Source organism: Diabrotica virgifera, chromosome 2 (assembly GCF_917563875.1).
Source record: "Diabrotica virgifera virgifera chromosome 2, PGI_DIABVI_V3a".
In the NCBI taxonomy this organism is placed as follows: domain Eukaryota; kingdom Metazoa; phylum Arthropoda; class Insecta; order Coleoptera; family Chrysomelidae; genus Diabrotica; species Diabrotica virgifera.
The window spans coordinates 163,354,309-163,375,724 of NC_065444.1; the positions used below are offsets into that span (position 1 = coordinate 163,354,309).

Here is a 21,416-nt window from a genome sequence, read left to right on the forward strand (position 1 = left end):
ACACTTTTTAACAAATTTTCTCTACCAAATTTGGTATGTATGAATTAAAAATAACAAGTTCTTTTAAAATCCGCAAAAATATAGAGGGTGTCCTATTTAAATAAATAAGTTAGGGGTATTTCCGGTGAAACCGGAAGTGGAATAGTAACAAAAAATATGGCAACAGATGTCTTTTGCGTCACTGTACTTGCATACAGAGTTTCATAAATATTGTTCTTTTCGTTTCAAAGATATTTGCTTGGTTCCATACTTTATCCCAACCCAGTATGTATCATTTTTGTAATATTATTTATTCAGAAATGAGATTTCACATATAAAAGTTTATCAAGAAAAACAAATACAGTGGTAAATTGACTGTATATTATAATGGTAATATTATTAAATTATTGTTTTCGGTCAAAATTTAATACAAGTTACGTAAAAATTTTCCGAGCGCGCGGATTTGAAGCGAGCCGGGCGATTTGCAAAATTCGGCCGCTCGCAAAAGCACCGATTTTAAAAATAATTTTTAATAATTAACTGTAACTATATTTTATAATAATTTTTATTTTAAGATAATATAAGTCTTTCTTTAGTCAATGACTGTAAAATAATTTCTTAATTGTTATAAATAAAATCACTACGATTTAAGAAAAAAGAAACAGAAATTTTTTTATAAACCTTCGTTTCGTCTTTAGCAACAATAATCTGTAAGTTAGAAACTCATAGGGTGTATAGGGCCGCTTCAGCTCTAAATGTTTATAACGAAATTTGCCCCCTTATTTTCAAACGCAAAAATTAGAGGTTTAAAATTGTTTTACGCATTTATTTACATCAGAATATGAAAACATAACTCTTTAGAAGGAGATTGGATGTTTCACCAACTCTCTACGATTTTTTTTCAAAAAGTTATAGCCTTCGACATTTGACCTCTTGGGATTAACAATTTATAATATCTAAGCAACAAATTCGTTAATACGGCCTTACAATTTTTTTTATGTTTGGAATTGAAAGATCTTCATTTTAAAGCTTTAAAAAAATAAAAAAAAATTATTTGTACAATAAATACCGAAATTGTAAAAACGGCCATTTTTACCTTTCGTAGGCTGTTTTGCAATAACCAATAAACGAAATTAAACTTACCATAGCTCAAATTATAGGTTTTTTAATTTACTACAACTTTCTATTAAAAAGTTTTTCTCTAGAATCAATATCCTAAGCTGCAAAATTAAAAATCTTTAAAAATTGCAAATTTAACAAATGAAAATCGCAATAAAAAAAAGCTCACAATATTTTTGGTCACATTTTAGTAGAAGTTATTCCTGGCATCGTCCTTTACAACACCTGATAGGTTTCAAAAATTCCTGAATTATATCACGTTTTTTCACCCACGGCCTGGGGTATTAGATTTATATCAAAAAGTGAAATTCTGTAGTATTTTGTAATTATATTCATACAAAATAAATCAAAACTTTACCGATTTAGTAATTATTCAATATTGATAACTATCGTTTAAAAATGAAAACGGCCATCATACATGCATCATAGAAAAGTCATCTGTTATCACTATAATGAAATTTTTATTATGTCTAAAATTAAAAAAATTCCTAAATTGTAAATTGTAAGTAAGTGTTAAAACCAATATTAAATTGTTGGCGATAAAATTTTGTATGCACCACCTCAGTATGAGCAGAACGAGCTCTGCTCTGTCTGCTCATAATAACAGACTCGTTCGATAAAGAGTAACTTTACTGACTTGGTACATAAATAACTATTATAAGTGTGGGCCCAATGTCTATTATTTAGTATTTTACAATGTTAGTTAATAAAGGGCATTCTGTTGCATTACTTACCTGTCTTTGCTGCTTTTCGTAACGACATTATCTTAGGCGGCTGCTTCTGTTCAACGGCACTCTTCTCATTAGTTGCCGTTTTATTTTTGTCTTTGCTCTCCTCGACTTCTTCCTCTTCTCCATCACTTCCTGTTGGACTAATCAAGGAAACCATCGTTACCACGTCATTTCCTTGCACCGGTGTCGTTCTGTTAAGTTCCTTTTGGCTCTTCGGATTCTCTTCATTTAGTTTTTCGATCTTCTCATTTTTGACGGAAGGCTTCATCTGAACTTTCTTAAGAGTCTTGGAGTGCTTGGAGTGTTTTGTTAAAATTAATTTTGACTTTAAATGCTCGGGTTTGCAGGGAGCTGACGAGGATCTGATTAAGGGACTTCTGAGCTTTTGAGTTTCTTTAACAGCTACTACAGTTGAGTTAAAGGCAGAATTTGTGCGTTTCTGGAACATCTCTCGCTTCGACGCTGCTGTGGCTGGCCGAATAATTACGGAATCTATGGCTTTAACGTCATTTGGATTATTTGTTGATAGAAAGGTTTCCGGTTTCTGTAGTACGCCGTTTTCTGTAGGTGGCACAACAATAACGGGACTATTTTGATTACTTTTGTTTTTTGGCACTGGCCATGAGCTGTCTGATGTATTAAATAAAATAGTTCTTTGTTTGGCATTTTTTCGTAACTTAAACGAATGTTTATCACTATTTACAGTTATCAGTGGTTGAATAAATTTTGGCTGTTCATTGATTTTATCTTCTTTTTCAACCTCGTATTCATCAATTTGTTCTTTAGAATTTTGTGCTAGAAAAATTTTAATGTTAGGCTTTTCTTCTTGTGGTTTGGCAGTTTTTCTTAATCTTTCAGCTAACTCTTGTCTCGAGTGTAGTAAAGCTTCTTTATCTACAGAAATCTGCCTAGTTAAGCTATTTAGTGGTACTCTTCTATTCTCGCTACATTTCTTTATTATTACTGGTTCGTCGTTTACCGTTTCTTGTGTACTTTCTACCCAAGCGTTTTTAATGAAAGGATTTCTAAGGCTTCTATTGTTTAGAGATATTTTAATGCCGATGTCATGCTCTGACCACGCTTTGAAGTCATTTATATCTTCAGAAAACTGTTTCTTTAGCGGAGGCCTTCTTGGTGGGTTTGGTGGACTATCACAATTTAAAGATAGTTGTCGGAATCCCGAAAGTTTTTTTATACTTGTCATTTTATATGTAGAAGATACATATAGTAGAGTCCCGAGGCTAGCTGTAAGTGTAAAGCGAACATAAAATTTTAGCTTTTAAATCATTTTGAAATTATTGTCAGTGTGGGGCATTAAGTTGATATCTAAAAAGCTAAGAATTATTCCGAAGTCCTAGTACGCACGGACCTCGTAGTGGCATGGAAAACACAAAAAGGTTGTTTACTCCACGCTCACAAAACTCAAGGAAGAGTATATAGGCAGCTCAGACGAGACGAAAAACGTATACTGAAAAGAAAGAAGAAGGTGCATATAGAAAACCAACTGAAAGAACTAGAGAAGTATAACACACAAATGGAAACGCGAAAATTCTACAAGAAGATTAACCAGACCAGAAATGAATTCAAACCTAGACGATCAATAGTTAGAAATAGAACAGGGGAAATTATTGGTTATCAGGACCAGATACTAGAAATGTGGGCAGGAAATGTTGAGGGTAGACTAAATATTAGATATAAGAAGTCATATGAGGTTGGAAGAAGAAGAAATCCAGCTCGAAGGCATGGACAACGAAAATAAGAAAGTTAACATTCCAACACAGGAAGAAGTCATCAAAGCAATACAAAAATTGAAAGAAAACAAAACTGGAGCAAATGGCATTCCTTCTGAACTTTTAAAGTGTGGCGCAAAAAGTATGGCTTGTAGTATAAGTAGGCTAGTAGAACTGATTTGGAATCAGGTAAAACTATCGGAAGACTGGAACGTAGTTATAATTTATTGTACCTATTCACAAGACAGGAGACTAGACAGATTGTGATATCTACATAGGCGTGGCTGAGGAGAAGAGGCAGGCCCAGAGTATAATTTAAGGACCACGCGAAGACGGCTTGTGAGTACTAATATTGCGAAATTGGAAATAGGAAGGAATGGAAGCAGATTCTGGAACAGGCCAAGACCCACCATGAGTTGTAGATCTAATGATGACTATAATTAGGTATATCTAGTATCTCTAGGAGTCTAATAGAGGTCTGAAAATTTAAATTATTAGATAAGAAATATCAGTTAAGTATGAAGACGATTCTTCAACGAACTAAATTATTTAATAAAATATACCACGACCGACGGTCAAATCCCTGATGAATGGGTAAAATCTATCTTTTTACCCTTACCCAAGAAAAATAATCCTAAATCCTGCGATGAGTACCGATTAATTAGCCTTACGAGCCACACTTTAAAAATATTATTCAAAATTATTCAACAACTAGTCCTGTCGCCATTGGGGGTACAACGGCCTCCTTAATTCAGATGGACTTATCCAAGTTTTTTTATGTATTTTGACCCGTAGAACACGAATTTTTTGGCTAACAGTCAATCCGGATGTCGATAAGATTGTTATAATCAAAGAACTTGAGGAATCACATAAACAGCGATTTTTCGTAAAACAAAACATTGTTTTGTATTTTTTGGGTCATTTTAAGCAAAAAAAGTTTTTACAAGTTTTTTCGTAGGATGCATAGTTTTCGACATAATCTCGGTTGAACTTTCAAAAAATCGAAAAATTGCAATTTTTGAACCCGAATAACTTTTGATTGAAAAATAAAATAATAATTCTGCTTACCGCATTTGAAAGTTCAAGTCAAATTCTATCGGTTTTGATTACTTTCATTGCTAAAAATTAATTTTTTTATTGTTAAACAAAGCTACAAACACATAGTGATTGAATGATGTTTTCCATGCATTTCCCATTTGAAATCGAACGAGTAGGCGCGCATACACACAATTTCTACATAGATTACGTATTACATTAAAACGCATGCATTGGGCACGGGAAACACTACGTGTTTATGGCTTTGTTTAACAAATAAAAACTTTATTTTTAGCAATGCAAATAATAAAAACCGATAGAATTTGACTTGAACTTTCAAACACAGTAAGCAGAATTGCTATTTTATGTTTTAATCAAAAATTATTCGGGTTCAAAAATTGCACTTTTTCGATTTTTTGAAAGTTGAACCGCGTTTATCTCTAAAACTATGCATCCTACGAAAAAACGTGTAAGACCATTTTTTGCTGAGAATCGCCCAAAAAATACAAAAAAATGTTTTGTTTTGCGAAAAATCGCTGCTATGTAATTCCTCGAGTTCTTTGTTCATAACAAACTTATCGACATCCGGATCAACTGTTACCCAAAAAATTCGTATTCTACGGGTCAAAATACATAAAAATAACTTGGGTAAGTCCATCTGAATTAAGGAGGCCGTTGTACCCCCACTGGCGACAGGACTAAACGTATAATATATAAAAAGTGTGAAGAACAATTAGACAACACACAGTTTGTATGTAGAGTAGTGATGTTAAAAAAGTAACTATTCGTTACAAAGTACTCGTTACTTACGAATACCGAAAGTAACGATTACTATATAGAGATGCAAATCGTTACTTTGATTACTCTGATTGCTTCGTTACTTCGTACCGATCGTATCAGAGCGAGTAACGACTATTGTATGTACTTTGATTACTCTGATTACTTTGTTACTTCGTACCAATCGTATAAGAGCTAGTAACGACTATTGTATCCACTTTGATTACTCTGATTACTTCATACCAATCGTATCAGAGCGAGTAACGACTATTGTATCTACTTTGATTACTCTGATTACTTCGTTACAAAATACAAAAGTAATCATAGTAATCAAAGTAACGAATACTGTAAATGATTACTTTATACAAAATACCTACCTACTGAGAAATACGATTCTCGATATGATTACCGGTACTCAAATACAAAAGTCACAAAAGTAATCAAAGTAACGAATACTGTAAATGATTACTCTATACAAAAGTAACGATTTGTAACGAATACTCGAAAGTAACTCTAATCAACATCACTAATGTAGAGGTGGAATGGGAATACGAGAGGCATTGTGCGCAATGACGATACTATTACAAAATGCAGGGAATATAATAAAAAGCTATTCATTATTATATAGTTTTCAAAAAGCATTTGACAGAGTTCAACATGGTAAACTCATACATGCACTGAAAGACATATGTACAGCTAGATCCCAAGGATAATAATTTAATCAAAAATGTATACTACAATCAAACAGTGGAAGATAGTGAGACATACCAAGTGGAAATTCAAAGAGGAGTCAGACAGACACTATGGGAAAGAACTGAAGGTATAAGGATTGGAGGGAGCATCATTATTATTAGCAAGATTTGCAGACGATACCGCAATCAAGGCAGAGAATATAGACGATTTACAAATTCTCCTAGAAATCCTTAATAGAGAAGGCAAAAAGATGGGACTAACAATGAATATTAATATAACCAAATACATGGTGTCAAAAAACCCTGTTGACAACATACATCTGACATTGGAGGATAAACCGCTAGAGAGGGTCGACAAATATAAATATATACCTCGGAGCAATTATAAACTCACAATTAGATAAAGATGAGGAGATAAAGATCAGAATATAAATAGCTCGAAACTCAATAGCTTGGACTCTAAAAGCGAAATCCGTAGAAAAATCGGAGGCATTCGAAATGTGGCTATATAGGCGTATTCTGAAAATTCCTTGGACTGCAAAAGTCTCAAACGAAGAAGTGCTAAGACGAATTGGACATGGCAGAAAGTTGATGAATACAATTAAAATAAGAAAAACATGGGTCATATACTTCGTAATGATAAATACTCTCTGCTACACGTCATCATGCAAGGCAGAATAGAAGGGAAAAAGGCTTGGGAAGAAAGAAGAAATCTTGACTAAGGAATATCAGAGATTGGAGTAACATCAGTGTTGAACAGATATTTCACGTTGCAAAAGATAGAGAAGCGTTTAAAGAAGTGATCGCCAACCTTCGTTAGAAGACGACACAAGAAGAAGAACAAGATGAAGAAGATTTAAATAACTAGATTTTAAAGTCGATTTTAATTAACTTACTTGTTTTTGAATTAAGGCTTACAATAACTTATATAGAAACATTACTGGAACTTGTCCTACACAACTTAAGTACATTATCTTTTCATATTTTTAACTATTGAAAAACTAAAGCAACGTTTTTTGGGATAAATTAGAACAAACAAGAGAATGTTGTTCTGAAGCTATTTATATTGTGGCTTATTTCCCATTATAAATAGTTAAAACAAGAGAATTTTCACGATGACGTGAAAATCATCTAAAAATGTTTAAAAGATAAAAATTCAAACCGTTTTAACCGGGAGCTCTACTATACATAGTTTTCGCTGAAAATTCAGGTACACAAACAAAGTTTTCATTCACATTTCATCGTTGAAAGTTTGTGCGGAACGTGGCACGGAAAACACAGAAAGGTTGTTTACTCCACGCTCACAAAACTTTGACTGAAACGAGCCTCACAAGCTCACATGTTTTCATTTCGGTCGACATTCATTTGTTTATTGATTAGAACTTTCGCTTGCGATCATTTTGATTTATTTTTTGCATGCGAATTATACCCCATGACATAGTTATAAATATCGGCGAAGAGCTTTTTTATTGTCTAGATATGGGCAGATAGCTAATTATTATGATTTTGCGATTTCGGTACTTTTCTCGATTTAGAAAAACGGGATTTAAGTGTACAGATATGGATCTGCCTATAGTTTACAATAATAATACCCCAAAAAAAGAAAAAACAAGAAAAAAGCTGAAAAAAATCTTATATAGATTTTTTTTAATTTGTAATATTTACAATATGTCCTTAACTAAGAACAATAGGTAAATTATTTGACAGAAATTGAAAAACTTTGACCTGTAGCGGGAGTGATCCAGTGATCACCCTCTTTACATAAATTAAATTAAAATAAGTTAAAACAAGCTTAGTTATCACAGATTATTCGAATCTTCTTGCTAGATCCACTATTTTGAATCTGTTCAAGCGTCATACAGCATTATGATCATCAGTGAGGTTTACATGAGATTCTAGTCTGATTAAGGGCCAAATTGGTGTTGGGTAATTAGTTTTCTTTCTTCTAAGACGGGATAATTGTTTAAGGAGAAGGTTTTCCAAGATTTTTTATTTTTTCCCAAGTTACTTGCTGAAGTACTTTCCCGTTGATCAGGTCGTACCCTGGAGCTTTTTTGGACTGGTTTCATGCTAGATAATACACACTTATATGGAATCACCATGTATTTCAAAACAATATTTATTTCTTTTAAAAAACTTGTTATTATTGCGAAGAATAAAGGTTTTTATTGAAAATAAACAAATCGATAAGACAATCGGATAGTACAGCCAGGTACGGTATAGATTATTTGCTTGAGTTGCAAATTGATCGAAAATAAATAAACTAACTTTTGCCTCCAAAAACGAAAATATGCCTCATGTGGGGTTATACAACCTACAACTCCTCCTCCTCAGTCATTTCCTCATTGCTGAGTGTCGTGATTCCCTATAATACGAGCAACTATCTCTTTCCATCGGCTTCTGTCCTGAGCTTCCCTCATGGATTCAGAGAACGTTTTTCCACTGGCTTTCTGTACTTGATCCGTCCATCGAGTAGGTGAGCGACCTCTACTTCTGCGCCCTTCAACGTTTCCCGAAATTATAAGTCTCTCAAGATTATCATCACTTCTTCTTGCAATATGGCCGAAAAATTTTAAGACGGTGGAGAGGCAAATAGAGGAAAGTCGAGTCTGAATATTAAGCTCTTGGAGGATTGAGTGATTTGTTCTGTGTTCCGTCCATGAGATCCGAAGCATTCTTCTCCAGCACCACATTTCAAAGGCGTCAATCCTTTTTCTGTCGTCCGATTTCATTGTCCATGTTTCGGATGCGTAATTAAATATGGGAAAAATTAAGGCACGTACTAATCTTATTTTGGTGTTCTTCGACAAGGAGCGATCTTTCCAGATTTTCGATAATCGACTCATAGCGTTTTTGGCCATGCCTATTCTCCTACGTATTTCTGTTTCACAAGATCCTTTATTACTGATGTAGGATCCTAGATAATTGAATTCGTTAACCACTTCAAACTGGTCTAAGGCTCCTGTTGTCTGAAGTGAATTTGAATAATCTACTATCATAATTTTTGTTTTTTGTTTATTGATCTTGAGACCACATCTATTGCTTTCGGCTTCCACTAGCTGCAGCAGGCTGGACATTTTCTTCTTCGGATGCAGTTATTAATGTTGTATCATCTGCATATCTGAGATTTGAGATCTTCTTTCCTGCGATAGAAATACCGCCATTCCATTTGTCGAGTGCTTTTATCATTATATATTCCCCATAGAAATTAAAAAGACTTGGAGATAGAATACATCCTTGTCGGACTCCTCTGCCTATTTTAAAAGGATCGGACTTATGGTTTTCAATTCTTATTCTGGTTTCACTGTTCTCATATAGGCTTTTCACCAGAGCTGACAGATGATCAGGAACCTTCATCTCATGTAGAACTTTCCACAAAACTGTCCAGTCTACACAGTCAAATGCCTTCTGATAATCCAGAAAGCAGATGATCATCGGAATTTTGAATTCTCGTGCTTTCTCAATGAGTTGTCGCATATTAAGAATTTGCTCCCTTGTGCCTTTACCCTTCACGAAGCCTGCCTGTTCTTGTGGTATTTGTCTATCCAGGTATGTCTGCATGCGACACTTGATGATTCTCAACAGAATTTTACTTGGGTGTGAAATTAGTGAGATGGTTCGGTAGTTACTACATTTTGTGGTTACGCCTTTCTTATGAATGGGAGTAAATAGTGCGGTACACCAATCACTGGGCCATTTGCCGATTTTCCATACATGATTGCACAGTCTCCAGATTAATTGGAGACCATGTTCACCCATGTTCTGTAAAAGTTCTACCGTGATGTCATCGCAACCAGGTGATTTATTTCTTTTAAGGTGTTTTATGGCTTCATCGACTTCAGACCTTAGAATATCTGGGTCTAGGGTTGTTGTTGAGACTTGCAGTTCTGTTATATGATTAATGTTAGAGGTTTCAGCTTTATAGAGTGCTGTGCAGTATTTCTTCCAAGTCTCCAGAACCGCATCCATATCGCTTACCATATTACCTGAATCATCCTCTATAGCGTAATTTCTGGGTTTGAATTTCCGAGCCAGTAACTTTACTTTCTGAAAGAGATCTCTTGTTTCATTTCGATATAAGTGGATTTCTACTTCCTGGCAAATGTTAGACACATATTTGTCTTTATCGTTCCGGCAATTTCTTTGGATTTCTCGTGATAAGCTTCGATAGTCGTTTAAATCAAAACTGACACTTTTAAGTTGCCTTCTTTGTTCTATAATTTTCCACGTTTGGTCACTGATCCATGGTTTACGACTGTTGTTTTTTATGGGTTGGCGACTTTGCTTAGCTGTATCTAATATATCTCTTTTAAAACCTCCCCAAAAAGTCTCGATATCATGTATGGGGATAGTACTTGTCCCAGTTACACTGGGTTTATTCTTTATTTGAAATTTAAAAGTTCAGTCTCTGTAAACCTGGGAGTTCTAGTAGTGGGCTTGTGTTTGTTTCTAAAACGTATTCGGAATACAGCTACAAGGAGTTAATGGTCGCTTCCACAATCTGCACCTGGATAAGTTTTTGCGTTGGTAACTGAGGACTTCCACCTTGAATTGATCATTATGAAATCTATCTGATTTCTTGTTCATTCGCTCGGGGATTTCCAAGTGTAGAGTCTTCGTGGGTGGTGTTGGAAGTAGGTATTCATTACAGACAATTTTCTTTGGCCACAGAACTCTATTAACCTATCGCCTCGTTCATTTCTTTCCCCAAGACCAAAAGCACCCAAGGTGAATCTCATATGATGATCAAGCTGAATTCTACCAATTTTGGCATTGAAGTCGCCTATTATGATTACAATGTCTTTGTTTGATATTTTGTCGAGTGTTGTCTCCAAAGTCGTTGAACCTACAACGGGGAAAGACTATTGGTCTTGTGGAGCAAGTAATGTTCTCAGAGGGACATAGCTGCAGAGCTAGATGTAAAACAGGACGTTCTGTCTAAAACCTATGCTAAGTAACAGGAAACAGAAAAGCTCAAAAATAAAGAAGGGAAAGTCACCAAAAAGTAATAACGGCTCGCCACGATCATTTAGTTGTCCAATCAGCTGGAAGACACCCAATCATTTCTCACCAGCAGTTCCAAAGGCAGCTTTTGGAAGCTACAGGTGTAACTGTTTTAGTTAAAACGATAAGAAGAAGAGTTCGTGCCAAGAAGTATAGAGCAGGAGACAGTTATGGGTTCACGAGTTATCCAGGCAGCACAAGATTGATCATCTAAATTGGTGTCTTCACCACCAAAACTGGAACATTGGGAATTGACAAAATGAGCTACTTTCAGAAAAAGTCAGGATTTGTGTAAAATCAGATGACCCACGAAATCGTGTACTTAGAGGTCGAGGAAGACAAGCAAGAACGAAAACTGTCAGATCTGTTCACAAATATAAAAGGGGAAGTGTAATGTTCTGGAGAGGAATTATGGTCCGTAAAAAAACTCCTTTAATTTTCATCCAATCAACGATAACTGCTCACAGGTATGTTGATAACCTGTAGTTAGGCTCTGGAGTGGTGCAACAGAAGAAAATTAATTTTCATGCATGATAATGGACCTCCACATAGTGCCACATACCATTAGAGTGACTAGAGACATCATTGAAGCAGAAGGTATCTCTTGTTTGGAGTGGCCTGCTTGCTCACCGGAGCTTAACCCTAGTGAGTATTTGTGGGATATGCTTAACATAAAAATTAGAGCTCGCCTGGAAAATCTACAAAACACCGCACGGCTAGTACAAGCTACTCTTGAAGAATGGAGCAACCTACCACAGTAAAATGTTGATAATTTGATTAGGAACGTGCCCCCGCAAACTGAAGCTTGCATAAGGACTAGAGGTGATAACACTGCCCACCAAAAAAACAAAAAAAAATAATAATAACAATTTGAACTTTATTAGTTTTACATTGAAATTTTTGATGCTATTGTCCTTTTCATGAGCATTTTTCAGTGCGTAACAAATGATAGGAAAAAGGGTAAGTCTGTGATAATACACATTTATGACATTTATTCTAACATGACAGTTTAGTTAAATTTGACAGTTGTCACATTTTATTTTCAATTTGGAATAAAAACAAATCAAATGTGTTTCTTGCATTTATAAAATGGTATTTTCTTTGATTTGTATAGTCTTATAAATTATACAGATTATATTTGTAATATTATTATCTAATTAAAAAAAATATTTTTTATTATGGCGCCATCTATCGACAACTAGAATAACTAGAATAAATGTTGTAAATGTCTGTAATCACGGACGTGCCTTTTTTTCTGTCACATACAATTTAATGCGTTAGAAAGAAATCGAAAAACTGTGACGCAATGAAAGATGATCATGAGAAAAAGAATATTGACTTTAAAACAACTAGTTTCAATTTGTTGTTTAAATACTTCATTGTTTTATTTCATTGTTATTAGTATGGTATAACTAGACCCAAACCCAGACATCCAAAGTGAAAGTTATCCTCCAACACCAAATTGTTCTATATGGTCCACATAATGTTCAGAAAAAAGTCACACCATTTTTAGCGTCGGGTTTGGGGGGGGGGGGGTGAGAGGGGAGAAATCGGTAAATTCGTAGTTTTTTTAGGTTTTTTGTCAATATTTCTAAAACCATGCATTTTAGCATGAACAACCTTCTATACAAAAATATTCTACATTAAATTTGAAATAAAAAAGGCCCTACGCATAATCTTCTAAAATGAACGGTTCCAAAGTTACGGAGATAGTATCTTATAATTGGTCCAAAAAAAGGCCTAACCCAGACATCCAAAGTAAAAGTTTTCCTCCAACACAAAATTGTTCTATATGGTCCACATATTGTTCAGTAAAAAGTTACACCAATTCGAGCGTCCGGTGTGGGGGGAGATGTGGGAGAAGTCGGTAAATTAGTAGTTGTTTTACGTTTTTCGTCAATATTTCTAAAACTATGCTTTAGCGTAAATTATGTTCTATACACAAATTTTCTACATAAAATTTGAAACGAAAAAGGTTTAATACATAATTGTTATAAAATCAACGGTTCCAGAGTCACGGAGGGTGAAAAGTGGAGGTTTTCGATACTTTTTATATATTTCGGGCAATTTATAATATTATTACTGATTAAAGAATTTTTTTTGTAAATAAAATTTGCTATTTCAGTGGCCGATGGTATGTTAGTGATAAGCCCTTGAAGATATGTCAACCTCACCGCCCAAAATCATCATCAATTTTCCAAATAATATAAAAAGTATCGAAAACCTCCACTTTTCACCCTCCGTAACTCTGGAACCGTTGATTTTATAAGAAATATGTATCGGACCTTTTTTGTTTTAAATTTTATATAGAACATTTTTGTGTAGAACATTGTTTACGGTAAAGCATAGTTTTAGAACTATTGACGAAAAACGTAAAAAAACTTCTACTTTACCGACTTCTCCCCCATCTCCCCCCCAAACCGGACGCTCAAAATGATGTAACTTTTTACTGAACAATATCTGGACCATATAGAATAATTTGGTGTTGGAGGAAAACTTTTACTTTGGATGTCTAGGTTAGGCGTTTTTTTGGACCAATTACACTATACTACCTCCGTAACTTTGGAACCGTTCATTTTAGAAGGATTATGCATTGCATCTTTTTTATTTCAAATTTATTGTAGAACATTTTTGTATAGAAGGTTGTTCATGCTAAACCGCATAGTTTTAGAAATATTGACAAAAAACGTAAAATACTACGAATTTACCGATTTCTCCCCCCTCTCCCCCCCAAACCCGACGCTAAAAATGGTGTGACTTTTTTCTGAACATTATGTGGACCATATAGAACAATTTGGTGTTGGAGGATAACTTTCACTTTGGATGTCTGGGTTATGCCATTATTTGGACCAATTTTATCATACTATATGTATTTGTGACTAAATTGCTTTAAAATAAATATTCTTTGACTTCGTTTGTTCTTTTTTTTAAATCCGCACGAAATAATAAGAAATATCAGATGATTCCATATAAGTTCGGGTGTGTGTATTTCTAACTCCTTTAGTGGTGATTTTTTGTATATTTATGTAAGTCCATCTGATAGGGCAATTCCAGGAAGTCAGTTATTTCTTCCTCTGTATCACCATGTTCCATGGTATGTGGCTGAAATACATTAGTGAGGTGATTTGCAAATACTTCGGCTTTTTCCTTATTATTTCTACACCAGTTTCCCCTCTTGGTTCTCTGTTGGTGGTATTTGTTGTTGCGGGTGTTTGATTTTTCTCGTGGCCATCCATAGGGAGTAATCAGTATCTGTTTTTGCTGATAAGCCTGTAAGATATTCTTGTGTTTTTTTATTTTTGATATTATGCAATTGTAGTAATGGTGATTTTATTTAATTTCGTCTTGTTCTCAGGTGTTCGTTGTCTTCGGCATTCCTCCTTTATTTTACTCTTTCTAACAATTATTTCCTTTATTACAGTTGGTCATTGGGCCTCTTTAAGTTCGTTTGCGATCATTTTGCTTAATTTTTGCATATGAATTATACCCCATGACGTAGTTATAAATATCGGCGAAGAGCTCTTTTATTGCCTAAATATGGGCAGATAGCTAATTATCATGATTTTGCGATTTCGGTACTTTTTTCGATTTAGAAAAATGGGATTTGAGTGTACAGATATGGATCTGTCTGTAGTTTACAATAATAATACCCCAAAAAAATGGAAAAAAGAAAAAACAAGAAAAAAGATGAAAAAATATACAAATATTTGAATTTAGAAAGGAAAGTTTTCATTGGAATTCTTAGCTACATGTCATAGAACACCAAACTAATTGTATGCTTACCGCTTTCGAAAAAATAAAAAAAAGTATAGGATTGCACTGGATTCGAACTCAAGACCTTTCGATCTCTGGCCGAAATAGTCGAGGCATTGAAGCACAAAAAAAGGCCTTACTGTCGATTTTTGGCGCAGTAAAACGGATTTTAATGCAGTTTGGTGCGTTGGATTCGTGAGAATGTCAGGAAATTCTGTGAACTAATGTAATGATAAGAAATCTGAAATTGCATTTGTGCATAAGAAAAGTGCATTTCAAAAGTGCATTTTGAAATAGGCAATTATTATAAATTTGCAACTCGGTAAATAGTTAGGCAACATCCCAATTAATTATTTTAATTATTTTTAATCATTTTTAAGTTCATATAATAGTCTAAGATGTCAATAACCATTATTAATGAACAAAAAAATTTTCCTTATGGGAAATTGAACCAAGTACTAACACGTCCGTAACTAGATACACATACCGCTAGCCTACGCAGGCACTTGCTAGACACAGGCGATATTAGGTATAAACAAAAACAAATTGGTAAGTAAAAATTGTAAAGAAAATTACTACATACTTAAATGTATTATAAAATTAATATATTCCTAAATTTTAGAAGAAACATTTGTAAATAGGTACATTTATACAAAACATTCGAAAAATCGACACTTCAATCCTTCAATGCCTCGACTAAATGCTACCCCAAATACGCTACAAGGACTGTGTCTGTATCGGTTCGGACGTACCTAATGACAATTTATTCACGGTAACAAACAGACAAGGTGAATAAATACACAATAAAATGTTTTAATAATAGGTACTCATCTTACTCCTGAGGAAGACAAATCCAAAGACACAAAAATTATAATAAATATATTTACTAACAACGCTAATATATTCTTTTCACACCTTTTCTTGCACTGATATATTTATACATAACTAGAAAGATTTTAGCAACTAAACGCCATACTGTCTGTGTGCGCATGCGCGCAGAATTATGAAATTTTACTCTCAATGGCGCCTAAAGAAGTATAACTTCAAAAAGATATAGAAAATAGAAAAGGTTATAAAAAGTAAATGAGGGGTAGCTGATAAAAATCCGTGAAGACGTAAGCTGATTTTGCTTTGCTTTTTTAAACGGTCTTAAAAAATGAAAAAAATATTGTTTGCCTAGGTATGAAACTTTTCTTATACATTTTAAAGAAAAATTGTTCAAATACAGGTTGTAGAGCATAAAAAGTTTTTTAGAAAGAGTTTCTAAATTAAAATGCTACCTAAACAATGGATCCAGTCAGCGTTGCCAGATTTTTTTTTTGCCAAGTCGGGATTTAGGAACTTTTTGAGTGAAAAAAGCGGGATTGTTTCGTCGAAAGCGGGACATAGTGAAAAAAGGTATATAATCAAAAATATTTGAATATTTATCTTTTTATTTTAGTTCAAATTACGTTTACGAGACATTAAGATAGTCACCTAGTGAAAATATCAATAGAAAATAAATTTTAATAAAAATATGGTATTTTAAATCACATTTACCTTATCATTAAAATATTGAGTCTTATTCGTCTTCTGAATAAAAAAATAAAAAACAAATCAGATATCAGAATCAAAAACGTTTTATTCGTTAGAAAAATGTGGCGTTTCAAACAAAAGTCATAGAAGTTAGAGTTACAAATTATAAGAGAATAATTTTATATATTTATAAGAATAAAAGTTATAAAAGATATAAGAATAACAAAATAAGAACAATAAGAGAATATTTTAATTATTTATAAGAATTACTTATTCATATTTTTGTGAGGATTTAACTTCTTTCAAAATATCCCTTTTCTCTTTAGTAAATTTAAAGAACTCTTCACAGGATAGCTGTAGATTAAACTGGACGAGTAATTCTGCTTTAATTAACTTTACGGAACATTTATTTCTCGCATCTGACCATTTCAAATTCATCTGCGAAGAAACTCGTTCCGGAAAGCAGTTTGACGTTGGAGTACTTAATATAAAAGATACGAGTTTAAACATATTCCTGGTATCTTTTTTTGGAAACTGTTGAAAGAACTGTTGCCATTTCTGTGCGGTGGTGGCAGTGGTGTCTTTGGAATTTCCCACTAATACGTCCAAAGATGATTTCAACAAGTTAAATTCTTCATATAGGTGATCTACCGAAATATTGTCTGTCAATTTCAATAAAGCGATAGCATTTTCAATCATGTCGAAACTAATTTCAGTTTCCAGATTTAGGAATTTAAGTCTAGCAAAAATATTCTCATCTGAAAAATTATAACGTTTTTCTATATATTTTGGCAATTTGTGTAAAATAGTTTAAAGTCTTCGATGACTTTGATCTCTTCAGATTCAACTAATTTATTTAAAATAAGTTTCGTCTGGTAGCCGAAAAACCCATCCTTCTGTCTTTGAATCAGTCTTGAACGGAAGAGGCATAATGACTCATGCATTTCGGTTATGGCAATGTCATTTCCCTGAGACTCTTTTATTAATGTACCAAAAGCACTCATCACATTATAAACAAAATTCAAGTAGGCTAGAGTTTTTGTTTCCTCTGCTTCAGAACCAAAAATTTTTTCAATGGCTTTCGCACATGATTCTTTTTTATCAAAGTAGCTTTTCAAAGCAGGCCAAACCTTGATTATTCTCTCAACAGCAGGACAGAGCGACAAAAATCTTGTATTTACGTGACGTAATAACTCGACCCACTCCATTTCCGTAGTTTCAAATATCTCCATCAATTCCGCACGACGTTTAGCTGAATGTGAGAAATGGCCATATATTTTTAAGATGATAGCTTCTACATCGATGTCTAATCTATCACATGCAAATTTGCTCATGTTATGCAAGATGTGAACTGAACAGTTAGCTTTTAATATTTTTTCGTTTTTGGAATGAAGATTAGTGAAAACAGAATGATTTGAACCAAAGTTTACATTTGCATTGTCTGCACCATATGATGTTACTTGCGATAATTTTAAGTTATGTTTATCCAGTGTTTCACAAAGTACCTTTGTTATTTGGTCGGCAGTTTCGTCATTACTCTCCACAAAATCTATTAATTTGTTTTGTATTCCTTTGTCAAAACTGAAATATCGCACACATATTGGAAACATTTTCCGGTTTCCTTTATTGCTGGCATCCGTAGAAATCGAAAAAAATAAATCTTCTTTTAAATTTTGAACTACGTCCTTCAAAGCTTCTTTTGCCAATACTTCACAAACTATTGCTTCGCTCTTTGTCCTACCACATTTAACATTCTTAGCTATCTTAGAATCGGCGTACATGAGAGGTAATAACTTTTGAAAACAATCCAGACTATTGTAGCTTAACGAATGTTTAACGGTGTGATATACATAAGTAATTTCTGCAGCTGACGTTTTGTATATAATATCATCGCGATCACGATCAGATGTTGAAGTACCCGGTGCCTGGAAATAGCTAGTTAAGTTTCTTGCAGCACGAGAACTAGTGATCTTCAAGTGACTATTTGTTTTGGAATGCTTCACTACGTCGTTTAATCCGCCATGTGAAATAGTAAACTCTTTTTTACACAGTGTACAGTAAGCTTTATACTCACCCGACGCCACAGAACGCAACCAATTGTGATCATTCTGCCAATTTGAACTGTATTTGGTGAGGCGATGTTTTCCTAGTTTGATTTTCTTCTTGGGTGTAATGTCTTCCGGTTTCGAGCAATCCGAAACATCACTATCGGTTTCATAAGTTTCATTCATCTTTCGTAAAAAAACTGGAACTTTTGTTTTCTTATTGCAATTACACTAAATTTCGCACCTAACGCAACTCACTACCTCACTGATTTCAAGCTCGAAAACAAATGGTATTCGTTTTTCTTTCGTAAGTAATCACAGCTACTCGCTTACGATTCAAATAAGAACAAGAAAAGAGCAGAAGAGAAAGAGAAGATGTTAGCAGTCGCACGCACCGATTGCGTGAGGCACAGAGGCACCCTCTCTCTCGCCCGCGCTTATATTCATTATGCGCTGGACAGGCGGCCGGTCCACACTTGTTTGTGCCAACCGCTGCGCTTTCTCAGTACGCTGCACGCAGGGTCGAATTATTCCCAAAAAGCGGGATTGAGCCTGTCCCGCGCGGGACATTTAATTTTGAGTTAAAAATCGGGACGTCTGGCAACGCTGATCCAGATAATTGCAAAAAACTATTATTTTTGCAATAATTTATAAATGTTAATAACTTTGTTTTTTAATAACGACATCTAATATAACTACTCAACATTGTGGCAGTTAATGAGTTATTAAAGTGTGCTAAACAAACAGATCGACCAAATACTTTACCTGAAAGCTATTCAATTTGTTTATCCCGGAGAGCAATTATTTAAACAACTGTACTTGCCCAAACGGTCACTCTAGACACTCTAGAGGTACTTTTTAAATCACAGTCGATTCTTTAAGGCTTGGTTTTTAAGATATAGGAAAAAACTTTACCGTTTTATTAAAGGGCCTAGCCGGGTAAGATGTAGAAAAATGCCCCCATCTTTATTCTCATTCCATATAGCCCACTTTTTAGCACATATAGAGAAACTCATTTTCTGAAATTTTCAACCGCCTAGCTGGTCACGAGACCCACCTAGAGCGTAATTAGGCTTTTTAGGGTTTAATTTTTTATCTCAGCCGCATCGAGAGCTAGCGAAAAACTTTAAATAAAAAAGTTGAAGCTTTTAAAAAGTTCTGTCTGAAAAAGACTAAGTCTCTCGCTTTCTCGAAAAAAAAAAATATATAACTTGCACCTCTGCACAATATTTTACCCTGAATTTTCTCAGATTTTTAAAATTGGTGAAACGTACTTTTAAAAATATAATTACACTTTTATAAAAAATAATTTTTTATAATAAAACGTTTTTATTATTTATAGGAGAGAATATAAAATAATTTGACGATATAAAATTTCAAAAATTACACTATAATAAAAAAGTACTTTTTATAATAACATGGTTTTGTTGTATACAGGACACAACATGTTTCGAAAGAATAAAATATGAATTTTTGTAGGTGTATTAACTGTTAAAATTATAATTCCAAAAATTACACTAGTATAAAAATACTTTTTATAATAACAAAGTTGTTTAAAATGGTATATATAATATTTATATATAATAATTAACTTTTAAAATATGAATTTTAAGTATATCAACTTTTAATTATTTATAAATTTTTTTTGCTTGAAGAATGGCTTTGGCAGAGCCAATTAACCAGACTTGTAATTATTTATTAAAAAAATTTAAAAAAATACGCAACAGCCGTGTTCGAACTAGGGAACTCTCGATCTGTAGTCTAATGACACTGATCCACCATCAATTTGTAGATATCGATTTATTAACGTACTTTAAAATATCATTGCATTAGTCATATTTTTAAAATAGTTTGAAATAAAAAAAATCGATTTATCCATACAGGGTGATTGGTTAGTGGGGTAAAGCTCCGTAGATCCGTTATAGTAATAGCAATAAAAGTTAATAACAAAAATTGTAGCCAACTTTCATTACAGATTAATAATCAGTAATCATAAAATGTCAGTTTTAGACAATTTAGTCATGGCTTACTAAAATTTGGAAAGATTTAGACCCGTAATTAATAATTTGCTCTGAAAAATGAAAATATCTCGAAAACTAATAAATTTAGACATAGGGAATGTTATATAAAAATTAAAGTACGGTAATGGTACTTTTCGATAGTGATATAGAATACAGGGTGTTTTATTAAAAATTACTGAGAAAATAATGTACTTGCGTTTTGCCTCACCCTGTATTCACTATAAAGAAAATTAGCAATATGATCATTTATGAAAATTTTGAAAATAAATAAAAACATGTGGCATCAATAAACCATTGCAGTCGTGCTTATTTTTATTTATACAGGGAGTTAAACTTGTTACGATTTTCATATAAAATTGGTTATAACTTTGTAAATACCCTGTATAACATACCATACCTTTATATTTTTGTAATGGAGAAGTTAAGAAGATTTCGAATATAAAATAAAATACAGAGTGTTCCATTTAAAAAAAAACAAAACTTTAATCTGCCACTATGTTATCGAACGCCCTGCAACAATTTTTGTTCTTAACTTTTATCGCTATCCATTACTATAACGGATCTACGGAGCTCCACCCCACTAATCAATCACCCTGTATAATAGCAGCTAAATATTGTATTGTTAGCTAGTTCTAAGCCATTCTGAAAATTCCAGGTACCTAGGTAGCCTAGAACTATTTTTAAAATGGATTACAAAATTTACGGAGACCGTGACACCGACCAAGCCGCAAGTATATAAAAACGTTTTAAAAAACCGCATTTTTTCTCTTTTTTTTGCTTTTTAGATAAAATTTTATACAGGATGTTTCAATAAAGGCAACACCGTCTCTAGGTAGGTAAAAAATTGAATAACTGTGGTTTGCTTAATAAAAAAGTTTTGTAACGCCATCCATTTTCAAGATACAGGTCGTTGCAGAAACAAAATTTTACACATTTTGTACAATTTTGCACAAACCATTGGCAACATTTTAATAAAATTTTGCGGGTTTTAAGAGATAGTTATTGTGTATTTTTT

At 33.5% G+C, this 21,416-nt stretch overlaps 2 protein-coding genes across 5 annotated transcripts in view; one reads left to right on the forward strand and one right to left on the reverse strand.

Annotated features, from left to right (window-relative positions):
- LOC114330709 (repetitive organellar protein) overlaps positions 1–7,353 on the reverse strand; it is a 228,789-nt gene extending 221,436 nt beyond the window's left edge. The window contains exons 1-2 of the mRNA XM_050644065.1: positions 7,226–7,353; positions 1,833–3,074 (exon numbers count right to left, since the gene is read on the reverse strand). Coding sequence (XP_050500022.1) covers positions 1,833–3,033 — 1,201 coding nt within the window. The 5' untranslated portion in view covers positions 3,034–3,074; positions 7,226–7,353. The remainder of the gene's footprint in view (positions 1–1,832; positions 3,075–7,225) is intronic.
- The window catches only part of LOC114332096 (cyclic GMP-AMP synthase-like receptor), a 425,443-nt gene that overhangs the window by 255,349 nt on the left and 148,678 nt on the right, over positions 1–21,416 (forward strand). The window lies entirely within an intron of this gene.